The following is a 23,215-nucleotide window of genomic DNA, read 5'->3' as shown; positions in this document are numbered from 1 at the left end:
AAATGTTATCATGTCCCCTCTCAGTTTTCTGTTCTCCAGACTAAACAAAGCTAATTTTTTCAATCTTCCCTCATAGGTCCAGTTTTCTAGATCTTTAATCATTTTTGTTGCTCTTGTCTGGACTTTCTCTAATTTGTCCACATCTTTCCTGAAATGTGGCACTCAAATGTTTGCTTTTTTTGCTTCATTGTTACAATGTTGACTCATATTTACCTTGTGACCCACTATGACTCCAGATCCCTTTCTGCAGTACTCTTTCCTAGGGAGTCATTTCCCATTTGGTATGTGTGCAACTGATTGTTCCCTCCTATGTGGAGTACTTTGCATTTGTCCTTATTGAATTTCATCCTGTTTGTCAGACCATTCTCCAGTTTATTCTGAATTTTAATCCTGTCCTCCAAAGCACTCGCAACCCCTCCCAGTTTGGTATCCTCCACAAACGTTATAAATGTATTCTCTATGCCATTATCTAAACCATCTCAACACCTGGAAGACTCTCTGGAAGACAAAGACTTTGAGAGGGAATGCAGCCTGTATATAAAGAACTGTAAGATGCTTATAATCTCTCTTAGGGTGAGAAACTGCTTGATTCAAATCTTGCTTAGTCTGTAGAATTTAGACTGTGTTTATTTTTATTTCTTATGTAACCAACTTTAATGTCTATGCCTACTACTTATAATCACTTAAAATCTATCTTTCTATAATTAATAAATCTGTTTCCCATTTTACCTAAAACAGTGTGTTTTTGGTTGAAGTGCTTAGAGAATCTCAGCTCAGGTTAACAAGGGCTGTTGCATGTCCACTACCCTTTGTCAGAGTAGCGAACTAATTAATGCGCTTGCACTGTCCAAGGGAGTTTTGAGAAGTGTAATACGGTATATTGCTGGGGTGATTTGCTGATGCCTCTCTCTGTATAATTCATGAGTAGCTTGGAGAGCCTTCATGCAATTCAGTTAGGTGTGGGTGTCCACATGCTGATGGCTGAGTGATCACAGCGCCTGGAGGGTTTTGCTATTTGTCACGGGCATAGCATTGTGAGAGACAGCCCAGGCTGGAGAGTTAAAGTGGAACAGCAGTTCCAGGTTGTACCCTGGGGATCCCATCACAGTGGCACAGCGAGGAGGGTGAAATGCACAGCTTGTTGTTCTGATCAAGATTTGCACTTCATATACTAGTGTCCATATTTTAAGTGAGACTTTAAGTGGGTTGCCTGAACACAGTCAAGAGAGAATTACAAGTTTGTTATTTTCTCTTTGCTTATTTCAGGAAAGGGAAATAGCAGCAGAAAGGCATACAAATGAGTGAGTGGTGAAGTTGCAAAGTTAGAACTGTACTGCAGGTAGCAGAAAAACAAAAAGAGCAACAATGAATCTTGGAACTAAAGCAGGTGGAGGCAGAGAGAGAGGTGGGCAGAAAGGAAGCAGCGCACAAACGAGCCCTAGAACGCCAAGCCAAAGAAGCTGAGGAAACGGAAAAAGAGTGGAGGCACCAATTGGAATTGCTAGAAAAGCAGAACTAGAACTGTCCCACCCTAATGATTCCCATCGCTCCAAAAATCCACAAATGGGAGCAGTTGTATTCTGTATATAAAGAGACAGGTGATGTCACAGAATATTTTACTACTTTTGAGAAGCTGTGTAGCTCATGTGATTCCTGATGACAAGTCCCCACCCTGATTGCAAAATTAACTGGTAAAGCTCTGAATATACTCAATGAAATGCCAATTTAGGATGCTTTAGATCATTGTAAATTCAAAGAAACAGTTTTGAAATGACTTCAGATTACCCCTGAAACAGATAGGGTGACATTTAGAAATATTAAGAGAAATGTTGGTATGAGTAATGAGGAATCTAATGGGAAAATAGGTGAGGGGAAAAGGTGATGAAAGTTTTGAACAAATGTTTGACCTTGTTGCTCAGGAGCATTTCCTAAGCATATATAAAGATGATGTAAAACAGTGTCTATAGGATAAAAATTTGAAAACTGTGGATGAGATGGCATCTCTACCTGATAGCTTTGAGCAGACCCAGGCATCTATTGAGAGTAAGTCACAGAAAGGGGGGTTTAAACCTGGTGGGAAGAGAGGATCCTGTTTTACCTCTGGGAAGAAAAAGGGTGGCTGGGCACTTACCTCCCCAAAACCATTCCTCTATTCCACATCCCAAACCTCCTGTGAAATAGAAGAGACCAAAAGATGCTAATTGTAATTCCACTGATCACCTGCTGGGAGGAAGCAGGCAACAAGTAGCCATGTTAATGCTACTGTCCTCAGCACAGGAGCCTCTGAGGCACCTGATACTTGAAATGTTGGTTCTATGGGATTAGCCTCTGCAGAAACAGACATGGAACACATAAAGGTTGTCAGAATTAATGGCAGGGAATATTTGGGATGGAAGATACAGGTGCAGAGATTTCTGTGGTTAAGCAGGGTGTAATTCAAGAAGGTGACACATTGCCAGGACAGATGGCAGAGCTTTTATTAGTAGGAGATTTCAGGATTCTTGTGCCTTTGGCCAGAATGTGCATAGAAACTGGTGGGTTAGAAAGTGAATTAAAGCTGGGGATAGCGGATGATATCCCTATAGACATGCTCATGATAAATGATTTTTCCCTGTACCTCAGGCTGTTAAGGTGTCTGCCTGCAGCAAGAAGGAATATTATGCTGGGGCCCCAGAGGGAAAGGGTAAAGTTCCCAAGACTGCTGAAGGAAAGTGAGAAAGTCTTTGATTTTTCTGCAGCAAAGGGAAGAAGCATGGGCGGGGGGCGGAGTTTGAGACCAGCTCCTGCGCTGCAGCTGAATGCAGCACCTCCTCCAAAGGGGGCGGGGGGAGTGCCAGTCACTGAGAGAACTGTTTGAGTTGTTAGCTGCAAGCCCTTTGCAGCTGAACAAGGGGAAGATCCTGCTCTAGAGAGCTGTCCTAGAGAAGGAAAATGGGGAAAGGATTTCTGTGGGAGATAAGCAGCCCTCTAAGCAATTGGCATTGTCTAGCCAGTAGCATAGGGAAGGAATAGTGGGAGCACATGGTCATAGAATATCAGGGTTGGAAGGGACCTCAGGAGGTCATCTAGTCCAACCCCCTGCTCAAAGCGGGACTAATCCCCAGACAGATTTTTTTGCCCCAGATCCCTAAATGGCCCTCTCAAGGATTGAACTCACAACCCTGGGTTTAGTAGGCCAATGCTCAAACCACTGAGCTATCCTCCCCCTAATGATGTCTCCTCACTGGTGACTTGGGAAAGGATGCCCAGGACTGAGTGGCTGATTCAGCATCTGTGCACCCAGGCATGCCACCTGTAACTCAGGTTCAAAGAGGGGACTGTGTAAGTGACCTTTCAGAGGATAGCAGTCACATGGCTAACTTATCAGGGACAGAGAAGGGGGTGATGGAGGGTACCCCAATCCAGGTCCCAGTTTTCCAGGACACCAGTCTTAATATGCTTGTGGAAATTAACTGTGTCTCTTTAAGACAGGATGCAGATTCTACTGAGGAAGTGGTGGTTGTCTGTGATCATGCAAACGACCAAGCTGTCAGAGGGGAGGGCGTCTTCCTCCAGTCTGCTAACTCACAGAAAGCAGCTGAGAGAGAGTTGCTGGGAAAAGGTACATCTGACCAAAGAGTGACACTCTTAACCCATAGAAAACATTTTCCCAAAGCATCATTTACTTCAGAGGAATGAACCTAGATGAGTGGGTGGCACCGATACCAGGTCTGCCATGTTTCACTGGCTTGTAAGTGATGGAAAACTCGCCCAGGTAGTGGCCAATCATCTCGGGCTTGATTTCCACCTGGTTGAAGGTTTTGCCGTTGTATACGCCGACCATGCTGCCCACCATCTCGGGGAGGATGATCATGTCGCGCAGGTGAGTTTTGACCACCTCTGGCTTCTCCATGGGCGGGGCCTCCTTCTTGGCCTTGCGAAGGCGCTTCAGGAGGGAATGCTGCTTACGACGCAGGCCGCGGTTCAGACGCCTACGCTGGCGAGCACTGTACAGCTGCATCAGCTGCTCGTAGGACATATCGAGGAGCTGATCCAGATCGACACCTCTGTAGGTGAATTTCCTAAAGGTACGTTTCTTCTTCTGTTCGACTTCCGCCATCTTGGCCGCGTCTCTTCGGAAAGGCCAAGATGGCGGAAGTCGAACAGAAGAAGAAACGTACCTTTAGGAAATTCACCTACAGAGGTGTCGATCTGGATCAGCTCCTCGATATGTCCTACGAGCAGCTGATGCAGCTGTACAGTGCTCGCCAGCGTAGGCGTCTGAACCGCGGCCTGCGTCGTAAGCAGCATTCCCTCCTGAAGCGCCTTCGCAAGGCCAAGAAGGAGGCCCCTCCCATGGAGAAGCCAGAGGTGGTCAAAACTCACCTGCGCGACATGATCATCCTCCCCGAGATGGTGGGCAGCATGGTTGGCGTATACAACGGCAAAACCTTCCACTCTTAACCCAGAGAGGACAGATCACAACCATCTAGAAAAAGGGGGCTGGGAAAGTCCTAATGCTGGGAGTGGGGAACACAGGGTAACCTCAAGAAGGGAGATGGATTTCTTGCATATGGACGTCCTGGGGTTGGGAGACAGTTCTACACAACCAATATGCAGAATCGTCCAACAGCCTTATCTCACCAGACTCTGGAGTACTAAATCCCCAGAGATATGATTGGATTGAAAACCTAGAAAACCAGTAACTGAACACATGCTAAGTTCAGGAAGGAGTTGAAAAACACAATTAGTATTGAACAAACCAGACTGCCTAAACAGAAGGTGTAGTATGACAAAAGATATTTGTAAAGGGAAAGGCCCATCTGTGATACAGGGTTTGGTGCTACTGTTAAACCTCTTGATAAAAATGTGGATACTAATGGTAAACCTGATGACAAAGAATTTGGGGCTGATGGTAAACCTGATGAAAAGGTGCAATATGCATGATTTTGGGGAAAAGCTTTTGGATATGCTCGGAGTGGTAAATAAGATCACACTGTGTGTTAAGTATCAGAGGGGTAGCCGTGTTAGTCTGGATCTGTAAAAAGCAACAAAGAGTCCTATGGCATCTTAAAGACTAGCAGATGTATTGGAGCATAAGCTTTCGTGGGTGAATGCCCACTTCGTCAGACGCATGTAATGGAAATTTCCAGAGGCAGGTTCTTGCCTGCATATTTATACCTGCCTCTGGAAATTTCCATTACATGCGTCTGACGAAGTGGGCATTCACCCACGAAAGCTTATGCTCCAATACATCTGCTAGTCTTTAAGATGCCATAGGACTCTGTTGCTTTTTACTGTGTGTTAAGAAGACCTATGGTAATGCTGCTTTTCAGCTAATACCTGTAAACAAAGTTGGAGCCATAGTAAACCTTGTTTGCTGTATGAAAGGGGAAACCTAGGCATACCACCAGGGGCGGCAGGTTTGTATAATTTTTGGTGGTGGCCAGAACGGGTGCAGGAAGGGGTTTGGGGTGCGGGCTCTGGAAGGAAGTTTGGGTGTGGGAGGGGTGCGGGCTCTGGGACAGAATTTGGGTGCTGGGTGCAGGCTCTGGGCTAGGGCAGGGGGTTGGGGTGTGGGCTCAGAGGGAGTTTGGGTGCAGAAGGGGGTTTGGGGTGCAGGCTCTGGGAGGAAGTTTGGGTATAGGAGGGGTGCAGGCTCTGGGAGGGGGTTTGGGTGCAGGCTCTGGGCTGGGACAGAGGGTTGGAGTGCAGGGCATGGGGCTGGGCTGAAGATGAGGAGTTTGGGGTGCAGCAGGCAGGCTGCCCTGGGGCTGGGGTGGGGGGCTAGAGAGAAGAACTCCCCCCAGCCCTCTCCCCACTGGCAGCAGCAACACTCACTCAAGCCCCAAAAGGCTGCTGCTCAGGAGGTCCAGCCAGGATAAGCTCCCCCCCGCCACCAGAGTTGCCTGACGGGGGGCGAGGGGGTTGCCATGTTCAGCCTGCCCTGGGAACCACTCCCTTGTAGCTGGCTGCAGTAGCGGCCAGCGAGAGACTGCAACGCAGAGCTGCCCAGGGCAGGCAGGGACGCTCAGGGGATGCATGTGGGGGTGGCAGGCGGGGCCAGGCCCCAAATTTGCTGGAGCCTAGGCACCACGGGCCTATACAGCTCACTGTCCCTGCATATCATTTCATTGCTTTGATGGCTAAATGCCAAGATATCTACACTTTAGAAAACATTAATAACTCAATGTAGATAACACCAATTGGAGAAGCAAAAGCGTTAACAATGCTGCGAACATACAAGTAGATGCTTTCTAGCAACTCAGAGAAAGCACACTTGCTAACTTTTGATATCACTAAACAGATCCACAAAGTGTTAAAAGGTCCACAGAACTTTGCAAGAGCATATAGGTAACAATACAATGTTTAGCAACACTTGGGAGTTATATATCAAAACCTAAAGAAGACCTTAACGAGGACTGTTGCATGTCCACTACCCTTTGTTTGAGTGGCAAACTAATTAATGAGCTTCCACTGTCTAAGGGAGTCTTGAGGATTGTAAGACAGTATATTTCTGGGATGCAAGACTTAAGGCTGGGGTGATGGGTGGTGCCTCTCTCTGCGTAATTCATGAGTATCTTGGAGAGTCTTCATGTAATTTAGCTGGGTGTGGTTGTCCACATTCTGATGGCTGAGTGAGCATAGCACCTGGAGGGGTGTGCTGTTTGTCACCGGCATAGCATTGTTAGAGACAGCCCAAGCGGGAGAGTTAAATGGGCCCAGCGGTCCCACAGTTCCAGGTTGTACCCTGGGGGTCCTGTGACAATACCCCACAAGGCCTACTTCGTACAAGATTTATCATAGTCCTCTAAAAGTGATGAACATAAGGGTGCAGACTGTTCCAGTAAAACACCCAGACTGGGGCTGCATGAGGCTTGGGGACTAATCCCCTGTATGAACATCATGGCTCTCCCAGCTCCTACTGACTCAAACTGGTAGGTTAGGGGCTCAATCCCTCTGACTCTCAGGGCTGGGGAGAATGGGTCTGTCAGTCCAGCCCACCCCATCTCCCCCTCACTGCCCCCAGCTTGGGCTTGTCCCCTTTCCTTTAACCCCTGAGCACACTCTCCTTGCTTTGGGACTGGGGCAGCCTTTTGAGGGATGTTGCTCATTGCACTGCCTGGGATCACAGACTGGCAGCATGGGGGACTGTGCTGACATGGGGATGGACCCACAGGAACAATGGATCATTCATCCCCCTTGCTGGGGGGTGGGGTGGGCTGCACACACTGCCCCTGCACCACTCCGTTCCCTTCCCTGGGATCGAATTGCACCATCATCTAGATGTAATCATGAGGCTGCAGTCCCCTGTACCACCTGTGATTTCCCGGTAGGACCAGCTGTATTCAGGTCTTTGGAACCTAAACGAGCCTTCATGAAACACAGCATCACTTCATCTCAACAGCAGGAACCCTGTATGACAAGAGAGGATTAAAGCAACACAGATCCTCCCCGTATCCAGATGAAGGACTTGTCTATGGAATGAGTGAATCAGAAACAGCTAGACAGTCTTTGATGAACTCCATGCATGAACACTCATGTGCTGGAATAATGGGATGTGTTCCTGCTTAGTTTATCCCACACAGGGAGTTGATCAGGAATAGATATTGCACTTTAAATTCCCACCTTACCTTAATCCAAGTCAGCTTTCAAGTGGAGACGAGCTCTGAGCAGCTTAATTTAGTCAGACACCCCAATTTTAGATTGGGGGGCAGTCTGTTTCCCTATAATCCCTGTCTCTCTCTCTTCTCCTGCCAGCTGAGGCAGATCTTTTACTCCTCTCCAAGTTCCTTTGTCTGTCCCAGGCATCCCGAACCTAGTCAATGCAGAAAGGGTGTGGATAGACTTCCCAGCAGTTGTTCTTTGCATTGTCTTTTAACCACTGGTAAATGCGTGAGGGGCTCTCTCCAGCTCAGTATTTACCTGTTGGGATGGGACATAGAGCAGAAGGCAACTGTCAAATACTTGGGCAGCGTCACGGCCAGTGCTGGAGGATTCTCGAAAGATGTGGCCAACATATAAACAGCAGCTACTGCCATGTTACTGCAGGCCCTTCGGCAGCCTCTTTGGAGACCCCAGGACATCAAGCTTGCTATGAAGCTGCAGATCTCTAGAACCCCAGTTATGCTAACTCTGCTCTACAGCAGTGAAACGTTGGTGCTGAGGAAGGCTGACGAGCAGCAGAAGAATTTTTAAATTTTCATTGTCTCCATCAGCTTCTCCATAGCAGCAGGTCAAGATCAGCAATAAGGAGATTCATAGTTGAACCCAAGCAACTGCCTCCATCAGCACAGGGTTTCTCTTTCCTGGTGCGGACACGTTCTTAGGATGGAGAACAAGCAAATTACAAAGCGTGTTTACCCAGGAGTGCTGCTACTTTGCCAGTGATCACATGGGTGCCAAAAGCTTTGCTGGCACGACAAGATTGCCAGTGGTGGACATAAACCCAAGATCTTAAGGACCTAGTTAGAGATCGATCTGGATGGCACATGATCTGCGAGGCCACATCTCTGGAGATTTGCCGGGGTGATGATGTGGGGGCTCTATGAAGTGTTTGCTTCTCTTGGAATGAATCACCTTTGTAATCACAGCAAGTAACACACAATTGAAAAAAGCAGAGGAACGTATAATATTCGTAAAATCCAGACATCTTCCCGGGGAGGCCACAGCACCAGAGAAATCTCCCTTCCTATTCCTGTCCCACAATTGCTTTGCAATCCACGCTACACCCCTAGCAATTTGGTGGCAGAGAATTTCATGGAGGATGATCAGAGCTCAGTTCACTCTGTGCCACTCTCCTCACCCCCCTCTGGCACCCTTCCATGATCTTTAATCTGACCCACCCCCACTCTTGCCTCTCCCTGCCAGGTGCCTGTAACTTGATCTCAGCCTGGCAAGGGCTCCGGAGAGCCAGCCACATGATACTATGGGGCTGCTGGCAAGAACAGCTGGTGTCCTCAGGAATCCACTGAGTAGGACAGTTCTGATCAAAGCCTGATCCTGCTGCCTGCGGGGGGAGGGGGTGTCTGCTCCTCCCTCTTCTCTTTAATCCTTCCCCTGGCACATGTGGGGCAAGTTTCCCAGGGAAGCTGGGGGACCTGCCCCCCTTTTAGGAGATTAGCAATCTGTCTAGATATGCTGTAAATCAGCTTGTAAGAGAAGATCTAGGACCTGTGTTGAGGTGGGTCAAGTGAGATGGCTCATTCTGGCCTCAGAGTCTATAGTCCCCCTACTCATTCCTTTCCTTCGTGTGCCACAGGGAGATCAGAATTACCAGTATGCTCACACCACTCATGTCTCTGTGTTATGACACTAACTGGCCCAGCCTCATTCTTCAGGGCTATACTTAAGAGACGTTTTCAGCAGATGCCACCATTACACTCTTCAGTATGCTAGCAAGTTTTGACTCTTGGGAAAATATACTGGGTGGTTGGTTGTTTTGGGTTCTGCAATGTTCTGGTAGGCAGTGATCCTGGGGGTGAGGGAGCTGGCTGAGCAGTGGGAAAGTTTGCTGTCTGCCTTGGGCTTTCACTGGAGTCCATTTCTGAAGGCAAAGTTGATCCTTATGAACCAGGCACTGGGGTTGGGCTGAGCCATATGGAAGCACGGATCGCCGTGTGCTGTTTGACCACCTCTGTTTCAGGACTTGTGTATGTAAATAAAGTGAGTTACCTTAGACTCTATCCATACTCCACATCACTGATTCTCTTCTGCTGGGAAGATGAACTGCAAGGTCTCAGAGGTCAGCTGCCCCCGGCAAAAGGGCTATGCCGGTGCCAGGACTAGGTCACTGATGTCAGAAGGGACAGAGATACTGTACAGAAACACTGTAGTCCTTTAGAGGAGGATTTGTGGCTGGGACAGAGCAGGATACATTAGGATTGGAACTAGCATGAGCACTGACTGGTAGTGGAAAGCATCCAGTGCTGAGCCCCCACTCTGCTCCCTGCAGCACAGTACATGTGCTCCTCCCAACACACACACTGGGGCATTGGGGTCAGCACAGACTACTGGGGACAGCACCCCCTACTGAGCCCCCACCATGCTTCCTGCAGCACAGTGCCCCCCAGCACCATGCTAGTCCAGCAGCAGAAGGGGGGAAAAATGAGAGGGGATCCACCACCCATAGTAAGATCTCAGTCTCTCCTGCCTCTCACCACGCAGGGTTAGGGAGGCTCTGTGTCCTGCAGCTCCAAAGCCTTGGTCCTGTCATTAGGAGTGTCACCAGCAGACTCAGCAGCAGGCCTATGAAACCTGCTCTGTGCTGGGCTGGGCACTGCAGGATGCTGCTGAAGCAGGGACAGGAGACCATGGATGCACAGCCACCTCTCCCTATGGGCTGCGTCTGCCCAGAGCTAGAGGCAACGCCCTGCTTGCCCCTTTGGGCCACTGCTCTGCAGGGGAGGGGGACACCCTCAAGGAATTGGGCATTCCTCAAAGCTGGGCATGGGGTGGCTCCCTGCTCCTGTTGCCATCCTGCTGGCATTTGAGGGGTGGTCTTAAAGCAGCAGGCTCCACCACATCTTTCCCCAGCTGCTGGCGGGGCTTGGGACAGCTTGGTAGGAGCTGCCCCTCCAAATGACATGGTCTAGGTAGCCTGCCCTTAACACCCGCCATGGCTGGAGGCAGGTGCAGGGGGGGTCCAGGCTGGGTGGGGGAGAACCCCAGGGCAGCAATGATGCAGGGAGGGATTAGGTGAGTTTGGGATTCCTGCCCCCCCGTCCCACCTCACATACCCACACCTCCACTTCCATCCTGCTTGCGGAGGCTTCCCAGAGTTGAACCGATGCCCCTGGGAAGTGAAGGGCATCCTAGGGGAACCTAGCAAGGCCTGGGTATGGAGGTGAAGCTGGCATGACATTGGGTTCTGCCAACAACTGGTGAAGGCCAATGAGATGTGGGTGGTGCTGCTTGCTGGCCTGAGCTGGCCTCCTGGGGGAGGAGGGGGGGGACACGGAAGTGTGAAGATAGGGTGCCACACAGGCACCAGGGAGACGGGCACCAGAGCTGACAGCAGCTCCCCATGCAGGGATCTGTGGCAGGGCCCTGCTTGGCAGGGTCTTGAGAGATGAGCCCAGTTCTCCACTGCAGAGCTTTGCACTGTCCTCTGACCCAAGCCCCATCAGAGCCAGGATATTGGGCTGGATGGGTCTAAGGGTCTGATCTGGGGTTGGAGGGTGGGGGGCAGATATACAGGGCCGGCTGGGCCCATGGGTCTGATCTGGGACAGTAATTCCTTCACTCCAAACTGGTCAGAACCCCAGCATTTTAGGCAGCTGAGTCTGAATCCCAGGGCCCTGACTCAGGCCCCTCTAGGTAATAGCTGGGGAGGGGGCTGGATGGGCTGATGCTCCCTTAGCCCCACATGCTGTTTGTGCCTGAAGTGCCAGGGTCTTGGCCTCCGAAGAGGCACTAGGCAAGTCTGGGGGCCTTGAAGGAGCCTGGTGAGGGATCCCAAGGCACAAGGTGACTTTACCATTGTTAAGAATGGAGCTGAGGCCAACTGGGGCACCCCAGGCTGCCCTCCATTCTGGAGTGGGCTCCAAGAGGTTTGCTGAGCCGGGAGGGGAGGCCCAGGAGGTGAACAGTCACTATGGGCTCTGTCCAACCGCAGCAGCTGCTGGAAAAGGCAGGGTCACAGAGAAGACGGGAAGATGACCCCTTGGCAGAGCAGGCCTGGAGAAGGCTGGCCACCATCATCATCATCATCATCTTCTCTGTTGTGGCTCCTCCAGTTGAGACCCAGGAGGGGAAGGCTCTGGGATGGAGGGAGCTGGGGCCCAGGTTGCCCCAGGGGAATGGTGCTGTGGCTCCCATGGTGCAGGAGGAGTTGCTGGGATGGACCCTGCAGACAGGAGAGGCACAGGGAGGTAGCTGGCAGTGCCTCCTCATTTCTCTGCAGGCCACTGGCTCCCTCTATGTCCCGTTCTTCCTTGGCTGCTGGATCTTCTTCCAACCCTGCTGCAGTTCAGGGTGCCAATAATGCCTCAGGGACCCGCATATTTGCACATGGCATTTTATTGGGGAGGGACTACTTTGTCCGTCTGCTGCCGGTTACAGAGGCGGCAGAAGGACACATAGGTGGGGAGTGTCACGAGGAACTCCAGCCCATGTTGACAGGGGGACAGGCTTGCTAATGCCCCCGTCCTTGGGTACCCTGGCATGGGATGCCATGGCTAAAAGCTCCATGGTGATGTCACTTCCCATCTCCCACCCACCTCCCTCTGCCCTGGTTCAGGGCCTCTGCTTCTTTAAGACATCACAATTTCCAGATGCTCCTCCCCTCACTGATGATGTCATCATTCCCAATGATCTCACAATCTCTTGCTGTGACAGCAATAACACCAGTCAGGGAGGAAGCAGCAGGAATCCATGGGCTCTTAAAGAGGAAGAGAACCTGACCAAGCTTCCTTTAGACTGAGTCTTGCTTCCTTCTACTTTTGCTAGCTTGTTATTGTAGGGTCACGGGGGCTGCACAGGCTGGTTTGTTATTATGGAAGTCTCTCTGGGTGCCATGCACTGGTTTGTTATTGGAGAGTCACTCAGGGACACTAGGGCTATGCATGCTGGTATGTTAATATTGTTGGGTCTCTCATGGCGCTGCACGTTGCTTTGCTTCTATAGGATAATTTAAGGATGCTAGGAGCTGTGCTTTCTGGTTTGATATTATTGTAGGGACACTCAGGGCAGTGCATACTGGTTTGTTGTTATTGAAGGGTCATTCGGGCTGCTATGCACTGGTTTGTTATTGTAGGATCACTCGGGGACACTAAGACTATGTGCACTGGTTTGTTATTATTGTAGGGTCTCTCAGGGCACTGGTTGGTTATTATAGGGTCATTTAGAGGCACTAGGGCTCCACACGCTGGTTTGTTATTGTAGGGGCACTGGGGCTCCACACGCTGGTTTGTTATTGTAGGGTCACTCAGAGGCACTGGGGTTCCACACGCTGGTTTGTTATTCTACGAGCACTGGGCTCCACATGCTGGTTTGTTATTGTAGCGACACTGGGGCTCCACACGCTGGTTTGTTATTGTAGGGGCTCCACACGCTGGTTTGTTATTGTAGAGTCTCTCAGAGGCTGGGGCTGCAGGCTGTGCATCCACAGCCCTCAAAACTACTGTGGGATTGGGCCTGCTTTGTTAGTTTAAGGTCTTTGTCCTTCCTGGGGGCCAGGCATGCTAGTTAGTTAGCATAGGGCTGCTCTGGAGCCCTGTTATTGTTTGTTAGCATGGCTAGGGTTCCGTCATCAGTGCAGGCTGTTCAAGTGCTGGGGCTGCAGGCTCAGGGGGGTGAGTTCAGTGTCTCAGGTTCAGTGGGTTTGTAGGTTTCCTAATAAGGAGTTTGCATAGGGCATGTGTTATCGCAGGGTCCGTGCTAGGACTTGGCCCACAATAGTTTGTCATTGTAGGGTTGCTGACAAGCATGGGAGGGGTTGCATGCGGTGGTTTGTTGTTAGCTGGTGGGTTGCTGATGAACTCGGTGGCAGGTTGTATATGGTGGTTTGCTATCAGTGGGGTTGAGTACCAGAGGGGTTGAGTACAGTGGTTTGTTATTGTAGGGTTGCTGGCAAGCACGGGGGTGGGTGGGGCGAGTTGTTTACAGTGGTTTGTTATCGTAGGGTTGCTGACAAGCATGGTGGGGAGGTAGCATACAGTGATTTGCTAAGGTAGGGTGACTGAGGAGCATGAGGGGGGAGCAGGGAACATGCATACAGTGGTTAGTTATTGGAGGGCCACTTGTAGCCTTAAGTCTGCACTCCTGGAGGCTCCAGACCCTCAATCCTTCCCTTCCCACCATGGCTGAACAGACACCAGAGCTGAGCTCGTGCCCAGGAGATTGGGGTCTGTGACCTACAGCCCTTCCCGGAGCTGGTGGGCTTGGTTGCGGGAGTCAACTGGAGGATCTCACTGGGGAAGGAGGGGTCAGGGAGGAGTCTGCAGAGAGGGTGGGGGATCTCTCCAGGGATGGGACAGATCAGCTGAGGATCAGGACAGGGCAGCTGGGGGGGTGGGGGGAGAGCTGGAGGAGCCCCAGAGGGAGCAGAACAGATGCCATACTGATGCAATCCCATGTCACACACACATAGACAGGCGTGGCTCCTACCAGAGACGACACCAGGGGCCCCCAGCTCCCTCCTGGGGGGAAAGGGGCAGCTGTGGGGGAAAAAAACAACACTAGGATACAGAGGAGCCATGTAATGCAAGCACCAGTGCCCCGGCTGGTGGGGACACACTGGGGAGGGGGAGGCTGGGGGCTCCTCCAGAACCAGATCTGAGCTCAGCAGGCCCTAAGGGGAATGGGGGGGGGGGGGGACAGGACAGAGGCAGCAGGGTGGCCCCCTCCCCGGGGGCTCCCTGGGTGCTATTTGAAGTGAGAGAGGAAGTGGGTGACAGGATAGTGGGGTGAGTCGATGCCCAGCACCTGGCAGACACCCAGCACCTTGAGGCAGGCCTCGCGGCGGCTGGGGCTGGCACAGGCCACGTTGCAGTAGGGCTCTTCGTATTCACGGGCAACGAGCTCTTCCTCCAGCAGGTTGAGGCGGATGATGCCACGCTCATGCAGGGCCTGCAACGTCTCCACACTGGCTGTGGACTTGAGGGCCTTCAGGTGCTGTGACACCACGCACATGACACCCACCAGGTGGGTGCGGGGCTCGGCATGGGCGGGCAGCAGCGGGGGCACCCCGCAGGCCACCATGACCGAGGCGAGCATGATGTCCACCCCGTAGATCTCCTGGATCCAGTCGCGCAGGTAGAAGCCGCCCATGCGGGGGTTGATCTCTATGAGCTTGGGCCCAGATGCTGTCAACTTGAGCTCCACGTTGAAGACGCCGTTGGTCAGGCCGCAGCCCAAGCAGCACTGGTAGGCAGCGCGCACGAGCTGGGCCTCGCGGTCGGGCGCCAGACAGGTGGGCATGCTGGCTGCCGTCTCGGTGAAGTGGGGCACGCGGGTGGGCCCGTTGTCGGAGACGAAGGCAGCCAGCATGCGCCCATCATAGATCACAATGTCCACGTCGTGCTCAGTGCCGGAGACATACTCCATCAGCAGCATGGCGTTGCCCCAGCCCAGCCCGATGCCTGGGTGATCCGTATCCGCCCGCAAGTCCCGTGAGATCTTCTCGAAGTGCAGGTGGCACTGCTGCACGTCCTCCACCAGCTTGACCCCCACGGCGCCTGCCCCGTACTCTAGCTTCATGACGCCGGGGAAGGAGAGATGACGAGCAGCCCGCTCCACGTCAGCGTGGCTCTCCAGGTGGCAGCAGGGAACGGCATAGAGCGCCTCTGAGGCCCAGCCAAGCGGGGCTTCCTTGCGCCGGCGCAGCAGGTGTTGGTGGGTGCGGCTCTTCTGCTTGGCCACCCGCATGGCGGCCACCGGGCTGCAGCGCAGGCCCAGCTGCTCACACACCAGGGCCGTCAGCACCATGCAGTCGTCCCAGTAGGAGAGGCAGCCATCCAGGTGCAGGCCCCGCTCCCGAACCAGCCCCACCAGCCGCTGGGCGTGCTCCTCATCCCGCTTGTGCTCCGTGGTGTCATAGTGGATGAAGGTCTGCACCAGCTGCGAGGCAAAGTGGTTGGGGTCCGACTCCACCAGGTGAATCTGGAGCAGGTGGGGGGGGGGCACAGAGAAGGGGGGCGGGGGGAGAGATGCAGAGAAGTGGGAGAGAGACCAAACGGATCACTAAGGATTGGGGCGGGACAGGCTCCATGTCCCCTCCCCCTGGCACCACAGAAATGGGACTGTCCTTGGGGATGGATCCACACCCCATGGTGGGATGCAAATAGGGTGTTCCACTCATATCCAGAACCCCGGCGTGGGGGAAATGGAATGGTCCACGTGTGTCCAGACCCCATTGGGGGCAGGAGATGGAGGAAAGGTCCAAGCATTTCTAAGAAGGGAGATGGGATGGGTCCATGTGTGCCCATGCTCCTGAGCGGTGTGGAAAGGAGATGGAAAGGTCCATGTGCATCCAGGGAGGGAGATGGAATAGTTTACTCACACCCATGGCCCCATGAAGTGGGGAGGAGAAACAGAACGGTCCATTCACATCCAGGCCCCATGGGGGGGAAGGGGGAAGAAATGGTCTACTCACACCCACGTTCAGAGGGGAGGAAATGGAATGGTCCATTCCTGCCCAGGCCCCATTCAGTGGGTGGGGGGAGAAGATGGAATGGTCCACTCACACCCAGGATGGATGGGGGGATATGGAATGGCCCACTTGTGTCATGGAGAGGATGGAATGATCCACTTGTGCCCAGGTCCCATGGGGTAAGGGGGAGGAGATGGTGTGTTCACGGGCCTCATGTGCCTGCACCCATGGGGCATTCCTGGGCCACAAGGCAAAAGGTGATGGGACGTTCCGTTCAGATTGGGGGGGGGGAGGGGAGTGCATCTGCACGTTCAACGCTTTTCACGAACAAGCCCAGGGTGGTTGCTTCCACTTCTGTGCAGGGGCTTTGGGGCGGGACCAGCGGCCAGAGGGGCGGGGCCAGCACTGACACAGATGGGCACCCCAACCTGCCTGGGCTGGTTGCCACCTTGGGCACAGAGGACCAAATCCCAGCCTGGAACCAACCTGGAGCTGCTGTCAAGAAAGTAGGGCTGGGGAAGAACACAGGAGTGCCCATAGCCTAGGAAACTGCACTCAGCATCAGTGGCAGGGATACGGGGCAGTGCCATGGAATTCCTTTCTCACTCCTCTGAGCAGAGTCAATTTGCTTGGGATTTGTGTGTGGGGGGGGGGAGGGGAGGGGTGTTCCTGAGAGAGCCATGAGCTGGCCTCATGAGATCTTTAACTCCAGGAGCTAACAATGTCAAGGCTGGGGGGTGTTAACTCCGGAGCCTAATGACCATGGTGTGGAAAATGTAACTCCCCTCCCATGAAGTGTCCACTCTGGAGCCCAAAGACAGCAGCACTATTAATTATTCCACTGCTGATCAATTTTCCAGGAACGTCCTGCCATTCCAGGGCTGTGGGCAGAATTGCCCACCTTCTACCCCCTGGGGCTGGAGATAGGCCAGACTACTTGCTCCTACTTGCACAATGATGTGACACTGGGCTGGGATACAGACCATTCCATTGGACAGATTGCAGCAACCATTAAAGACTGTATTTGCCTCAATTCAGTGTCTGGGATGGGACCTGTTTCTCCTCTGTCTGGGGTCAAGCACTCGTCTCCCCTCCCATCACACCACTCCCGCCCCATCCCTAGTATTCCTTCCCCGGCTGACTTTCAGGCCCACCTCCACAAGTGCCCAGACGGCCTCAAAGCAGAGGCACGAGAGGGCACAATGAAGGGAAGGGAGAACAAGAGCTGCAGGCTACATGAATGGTCCCAGTGATTTAGAATGGAGAGGTTCCTGGGGGGAGGAGATGAGACACCGGTGGCCCAGTGACCTGGGGCTGTGGGCCAGACTGGCAATGGATCTGATGGTGGGTGGACAGCCAGGGGTCAGAGTTCAGGTGATTTTCTCATCCAGAAATCTTATGGGGCTCCCTGATGTGCCCCTTGATGCATTACCACCCCCTCAGCAAAGAGAGGTCTGAGCTGTAGCCCTAGGGGATAGAGCTGGAGTAGCCACCTGCACAAAAGTAACCATGCTTAACACTGGCTTATGTCCCTTCCAGGGCCTGCTCAGCTCCCAGGACTTGATGCTGCACACAATGGGCATGGGAAGCTCAGCACTCCAGAGATCCTGCCCCCAATCACTCCCCACATTACCCCAGTGCCAGACCTCCAGCACCCACCCTGACAAGGGTCAGCACGGACAGGACGATAATCCCCGGCTCACCCTCGGAGAAGCACTTTCCCATCCACTTGTGACCTGGGCTGTGCTGCAGCAGCCCCATGGCAGAGGCTGAGGTGCAGTTTCTTTACAGCTGGGAAGCAGGGGAGAGCCTCTTTGTGGCTGGGATGTGGGGAAGACTCGGGGGAGTCCCCCTATGGCTGGGATGTCAGAGGGGGCTAGCTGGGATGCAGAGGAGGCAGTGAGGAGCACTCCCATCGCTGGGATGCTGGGGGCTGGCTAGGATATGGGGGAGGGACAGAGAGGACTCCCCCCCGCAGCTGGGGTGTGGAGGGTGCATCTCCACCCTCCTCCGTTGGCTCTGTCTTCCCTGATGCAGGCCATGCCATGTTGGGTCGGACCCATGGCTACGGAGAGCCATCTCCCTCGGCCCCGCTCCATGGTTGAGGGCGGGGGCTGCGCTGGGCAGCATGAGGCCCGGTTTCCGCATCTTACTTTTAGCCCATAGGCCCTGGCCGCCTCCCAGACGAACTTTTTGCTGACTCCTCCGGCCCCGATCACCAACACGTGCTTGCCCTCCATGAGGTGACACTGTGTACGCCGCAACATCGTCTCCACCAGAGGACGTGAGGACTCGCCTGCGGGCACCCCCACCGCCTGACCCATGGACTCGAAGAGCGCGCAAGTCTCTAGGCACAGCTGAGAATTCATCTCCAGAGCCATCAGCTGCAGCACCTGTTCCGACGAGGTCAGGAGGAAATCCACGCCTGCAATGGGGAACGGCCAAGTCAAGGGAACAGCCAGGATGGGTGTGCAATAGCAGTCAGGCCCAACTGGAGAGCACAACACGAATTCAGAGACCCTGACCAGAGACCCCCACAGGCAGGAGGTGCTGGATCAAGCAAATTCATAGATTCCAAGGTCAAAAGGGATCCCTGTGATCATCTAGTCTGACCTCTGGTACAGCACAGGCCACAGAGCTTCCCTGAGCTAATTCCTGTTAGAATGAGAGTGGATCTTTCAGAGAAACATCCAATCTTGATTTAAAAATTGCCAGCGATGGAGCATCCACCACAGCCCTGGTTAGGGTGCCTTCTGGCCTTAAACTCTATGAAAATAAAGGGGGTAGAGAAGACAAGCCAGGGAACCTCTCCTTTCCCCCTCTCTCATTATACAGGGATAGATTGATGAACCTGAAAGGTGGCAAATTCAGAACTGAGCCAAGGAAAAACTCATTCTCAATTGCCCTGTGGGACTCATTGCCACAAGGTCTCAGTGTATCCAAAAGCTTAGCAGGATTTTTAGAAAGAGGCCTGGACATTTACCCGGCTGAGGAGACCATCCAGAATTATGTTAAAAGGAAAATTTTATAGTCTAACTCCTTAGAAAATTTCACAGGGGTGGGTTATTCCAGAACACCCCCTAGGACAGCCGTTCTCAACCTTTTTCTTTCTGAGGCCCCCCTCCCAATGCTATAAAAACTCCACGACCCAGCTGTGCCACAACAATTGTTTTTCTGTATATAAAAGCCAGGGCCGGCGTTAGGGGGTAGCAAGCAAGGCAATTGCCTGAGGCCCCACACCACAGAGGGCACTGTGAAGCTAAGTTGCTCAGGCTTTGGCTTCAGCCCTGGGTGGTGGGGCTTGGTGCCCCAGGCTGCAGTCCTATGCAGCAGGACTTCAGCTTTCTGCCCTGGGCCCTAACAAGTCTAACGCTGGTCGTGCTTGGTGAACCCCCTGAAATCTGCTCACAGCCCCCTAGTTGAGAACCACTGCCCTGGGAGGCTCCTTCTCCGGCTGCTTCATGGCAAGGTGCATGAGTATTGTCAGAGATGGGATACCAGGCTAGATGGGCCCCTGCTCTGGACATGCACGTGTGGCTACAGGTCTTTCAGAAGGTCCCAACTGGTCAGTGAATCCCTGCCCATGAAGGTGCCATCCTCCCCTGGTCCTGCCTTTAACAAACCATGGGCCAAAGAACTAGGGCCCGGTCCCTACCCCGGCCAGGCTCTTCGGGCTGGGGCAGTCGAGGGCAACTTTGGCCTGCAAGGGGGAGGGTCTCTGCTGGGGCTGAGGCAACACAGCCAGCTTTGCCCTACACCGCCCATTGGGGGGTGCACTGGGAGGGAGCCTCTGCTCTGGATCCTCCCTGGCCAGATGAATAATGAGTAGGGTTACCATATTTCAACAATCAAAAAAGAGGACGGGAGGAGCCCCGCCCTAGCCCCGCCCCCGTCCTGTCCTAGCCCCGCCCCTGCCCCTTCCACTCCCTCCCACTTCCTGCCCCCTCAGAACCCCCAACCCTCCCCCCCACTCCTTGTCCCCTGACTGCCCCCTCCTGGGACCCCTGCTCCTAACTGCCCTCCAGAACCCCACCCCCTACCTAAGCCTCCCTGTTCCTTGTCCCCTAACTGCCCCCTCCTGAGACCCCCCCCCACCTGTATCCTGACTACCCAAAACCTTACACCCCCAACCCCCAGACAGCCCCCCCCAGAACTCCCAAACATCCCCCCCGCTCCTTGTCCCCTAACTGCCCCCTCCTGAGACCCCCCCACCTGTACCCTGACTACCCAAAACCTTACACCCCCAACCCCCAGACAGCCCCCCCCGAACTCCCTGACCCATTCAACCCTCCCCCCTGCTCCCTGTCTCTTGACTACCCCCCCCCGAACCTCCCTGCCGCTTCTCTGCCCCCCGGCCCCCTTACTGTGCTGCAGAGCAGTGCGCTCGACAGCGGGGGAGGGGAGCAGGCTCGGAGCTCCAGACGAACAGCCGGCGATCTGTGAGTGCAGGGAGGGAGGGAGAGGAGGGGAGTGGTGTCAAGTTTCAGGAGGGAGGAGGGGGAAGTGCAAGCAGGGCTCTGGCTCTGGCTTTTGGAGCACCGGCTGCTTTGTAAGTGCGCGCACGCTCTGCATGGGGGGGGGAGGGAGAGGAGGGGAAGTCCGGACATTGACAAATTCCCCCCGGACGCTATTTTTAACCCGAAAAAGCCGGACATGTCCGGGGGAATCCGGACGAATGGTAACCCTAATAATGAGCGAGTCCCTGTGAATCTGTGACTCCCCATAAATAGTTAATGGAAATGATTGACAGGGCAGCTCACCAATCACATCAGTCTGGGCCCGTGGGCCGCCCCGCTGCTCCACCGACAGCCCCGCCTCCATCTCCAGGAAGGCCGTCATGGCGGCCTCGGCCTTGTGCTTGACCTGGGCATGGATGGCCGCGAGCTGGGCCTCATCTGTCACCCCCTGCTGCCGCAGGCCGCTCTCCAGGCTCTGGGGCACCATGGCCTGGTGCTTCAGGGGCTTATCAGCCCGTCCCACGCCGCACACAATCTGGGGGGGACAAAACCCGAAACCATGAAAACCCCGCACCTCCCCCCCGCCACCACACGCAGTGGGAGCTGACTGTGAGGTCATCGAGTGAACAAGCTTGGTGCTAACCAATCAGATCCTTCGCTTGCCTCACTGTTCCAAGAGCCCTGATTGGCTGAGGCTCTTTCCTCCTGCTCAGGAAATGGAATGTACCATGTGCAAGGGTGGGTGGAGGGGGAACATGAGACAAAATAAACCCAGCCCAAAGCCAGTGGCACACTCTGCAGACAGGAGGATAAAGGTGAGCTTATGACCTTTGACCCCCACCTGGCCTGGGTTCAAAGGTCACAAGTGACAATGATGATAAGGTTTTTCATTTTGAGATTTTTGCCCATCAAATTAAATACATTGTTTTTTGGACCAAGTTAGTCATGAAAGATTCCATATAACTTTACCCATTGCCCTGAGCCAGCCAGTCGCTCACCTGGGCCAGATCGGAGCCAGCACCCCCTAAAGAGGAAAGGCCCCGTGCCCCATTCCCTGTCCTCTGAGACAGGCATTCCCCCCCACCCTTGGACCAGATTGGAGATGGTGCTCCCTAGAGGTGAAAAATATCATATCCCATTCCGCGCCCTTCCCAGCTAGCCAGTCCCACCCTCTTTGGCCTGGATCAGAGCCGGCACCCCCTAGAGGGGAAAGGTCCCATACTACATTTGCTTACACCCAGGGCTGCTGCTGTGATTGTCTCTGGTCAGGGCATGAGTGATCACCGGCTTTTCACCGTATCAACCATTGCCCTATTCTGAGGCTAAGTGGGGGCGCGGGAACCAGCCAGCTGCATTGGCAGGGCGGGGTGAGGGGCACGTATTCACGGCTGCCCCATTACCTGGCTCAGCAGAGGCTGGTCACCCCAGGATCTGCAGACGACAGTGCAGATCCGGATCGCCAGGTCAGGCCTCGGAGATGTGCTGCCTGGGAGGGGTGAGGTCAGGAGGAAGGGTCAGAGAGGCAGGAAAGAAAAGAGGGAGAGAGGGGAGAGAAAGACAGATAGATAGGGAAATGGGGGACAGAGAGAGAGAGATGGAGAAAGAAATGTGGGGATGGAGAGAGGAGAGAAAAAAAGAGATGGGGTGTAGAAAACAAAGGGAAGGTATGGAGGGGACAGAAGAGAAAAATGAAGGGCGGAGGAATGGAGGGGGGTGGAAGGAGATGGAAAGAAGCAGCAAGGGGGGCAGAGAAAGAAATGGCATCGGGATTCATGCAAATCAGCTGCACAGAGTGGTGCCCTCCGTCCTGAGGGATTCTGGGATTGCGGTAGGGCCACCACCCACTGAATGTATGGCAGCTGTCCCCCACTGCCCCAGGGGATTCTGGGATTCCAGTATGACAGCGGCTCCCCCTACCCCGGGGCAATATGGCAGTGGCAGCCACCCCAGGAGATTGTGGGATTCCCAATATGGCACACGCCCCTTCCCTCCTCGTGTCCCAAGCTAACCCAACTGCATCCTGGTTTTTCCCAGATCTTGCCATCTTCCCATGGTGCCATCTCCAAAGGCTGGGCCACGGTGGGGATGGGGGTTGGGCTCAGTGCATCGTGACAGCTGCAGGGACAGGTGATGAGGCGTGAGCCTCTCTGGCCAGGGGGGTCCCTTACTTGGGGAGGTGCTGTTGGGGGATTCAGGCTGGGTGAGGCAGGCGGTGGGGATGAAGGCCTCCAGCAGGGCGCTCTCCTCCTCCTCCAGGCTCTCCAGCAGTGCCAGCACGGCTTGGAGCACGGCAGCCTGCTCCACCTTGGCATGGAAGGTCACAGCATGGGCCCCACTCCAGCGCCAGCCTGATGGCTTCACCACCACCTGCAGGGGACGACAGCACACTGCTGAGTGGGGCCAACCAGGCACATCTAGTGCCCCCAGCACTAGGCCTCCACATCCCTACCCATAGGGCTTCCCTCTCTCCCTTCCCCATGGATCTCCCCCTCTTACAGTGCCCCCATCCTCAGCTGAAGGGCCCCCTATAGACCTCCCTTTCTGGCTGTGGGTCCCGTCTCCCCACAGGCTCACCTGACTGTAGGGGTTCCCCCGACTCCTGGCTGTATGCTCCACCCCCAACAGACTCACCTGCAGGTAGGGCCCTGCCCCCTTCCCTCGCCCCCAGCAGGCTCACCTGACTGCA

General features: G+C 53.9%; 3 protein-coding genes across 4 annotated transcripts in view; 1 reads left to right on the top strand and 2 right to left on the bottom strand.

The window, feature by feature from the left end:
• Positions 1-3,627: 3,627 nt before the first annotated feature.
• LOC128835341 (40S ribosomal protein S15) lies at positions 3,628-4,129 on the bottom strand. Its single transcript, XM_054024740.1, has one exon. The coding sequence runs from the start codon at positions 4,097-4,099 to the stop codon at positions 3,662-3,664; it is 438 nt and encodes a 145-aa protein (XP_053880715.1). The 5' UTR covers positions 4,100-4,129; the 3' UTR covers positions 3,628-3,661.
• LOC128836091 (40S ribosomal protein S15-like) lies at positions 4,129-4,443 on the top strand. The gene has a single exon (XM_054026112.1). It carries the CDS (start codon positions 4,129-4,131, stop codon positions 4,441-4,443), a length of 315 nt encoding a protein of 104 aa, XP_053882087.1.
• An 806-nt stretch (positions 4,444-5,249) lies between these two features.
• CARNS1 (carnosine synthase 1) overlaps positions 5,250-23,215 on the bottom strand; it is a 32,036-nt gene continuing 14,070 nt past the window's right edge. Inside the window, exons 6-11 of one of the 2 annotated variants that reach the window (XR_008444908.1) lie at positions 22,698-22,896; positions 21,930-22,015; positions 20,833-21,064; positions 18,226-18,497; positions 7,614-15,582; positions 5,250-7,395 (exon numbers count right to left, since the gene is read on the bottom strand). Coding sequence is in view for 1 of the 2 variants with exons in the window: in XM_054028122.1 (XP_053884097.1) it covers positions 14,347-15,582; positions 18,226-18,497; positions 20,833-21,064; positions 21,930-22,015; positions 22,698-22,896 (2,025 nt within the window). In the remaining variant the exon portion in view is untranslated. Of the gene's footprint in view, positions 15,583-18,225; positions 18,498-20,832; positions 21,065-21,929; positions 22,016-22,697; positions 22,897-23,215 lie in introns of both variants that reach the window. The other variant, XM_054028122.1, reaches the window with a different exon arrangement.

The sequence above is a fragment of the Malaclemys terrapin genome, chromosome 4 (assembly GCF_027887155.1).
Source record: "Malaclemys terrapin pileata isolate rMalTer1 chromosome 4, rMalTer1.hap1, whole genome shotgun sequence".
NCBI classification, from domain to species: Eukaryota; Metazoa; Chordata; order Testudines; family Emydidae; genus Malaclemys; species Malaclemys terrapin.
This window is presented reverse-complemented; position numbering and strand designations above follow the sequence as displayed.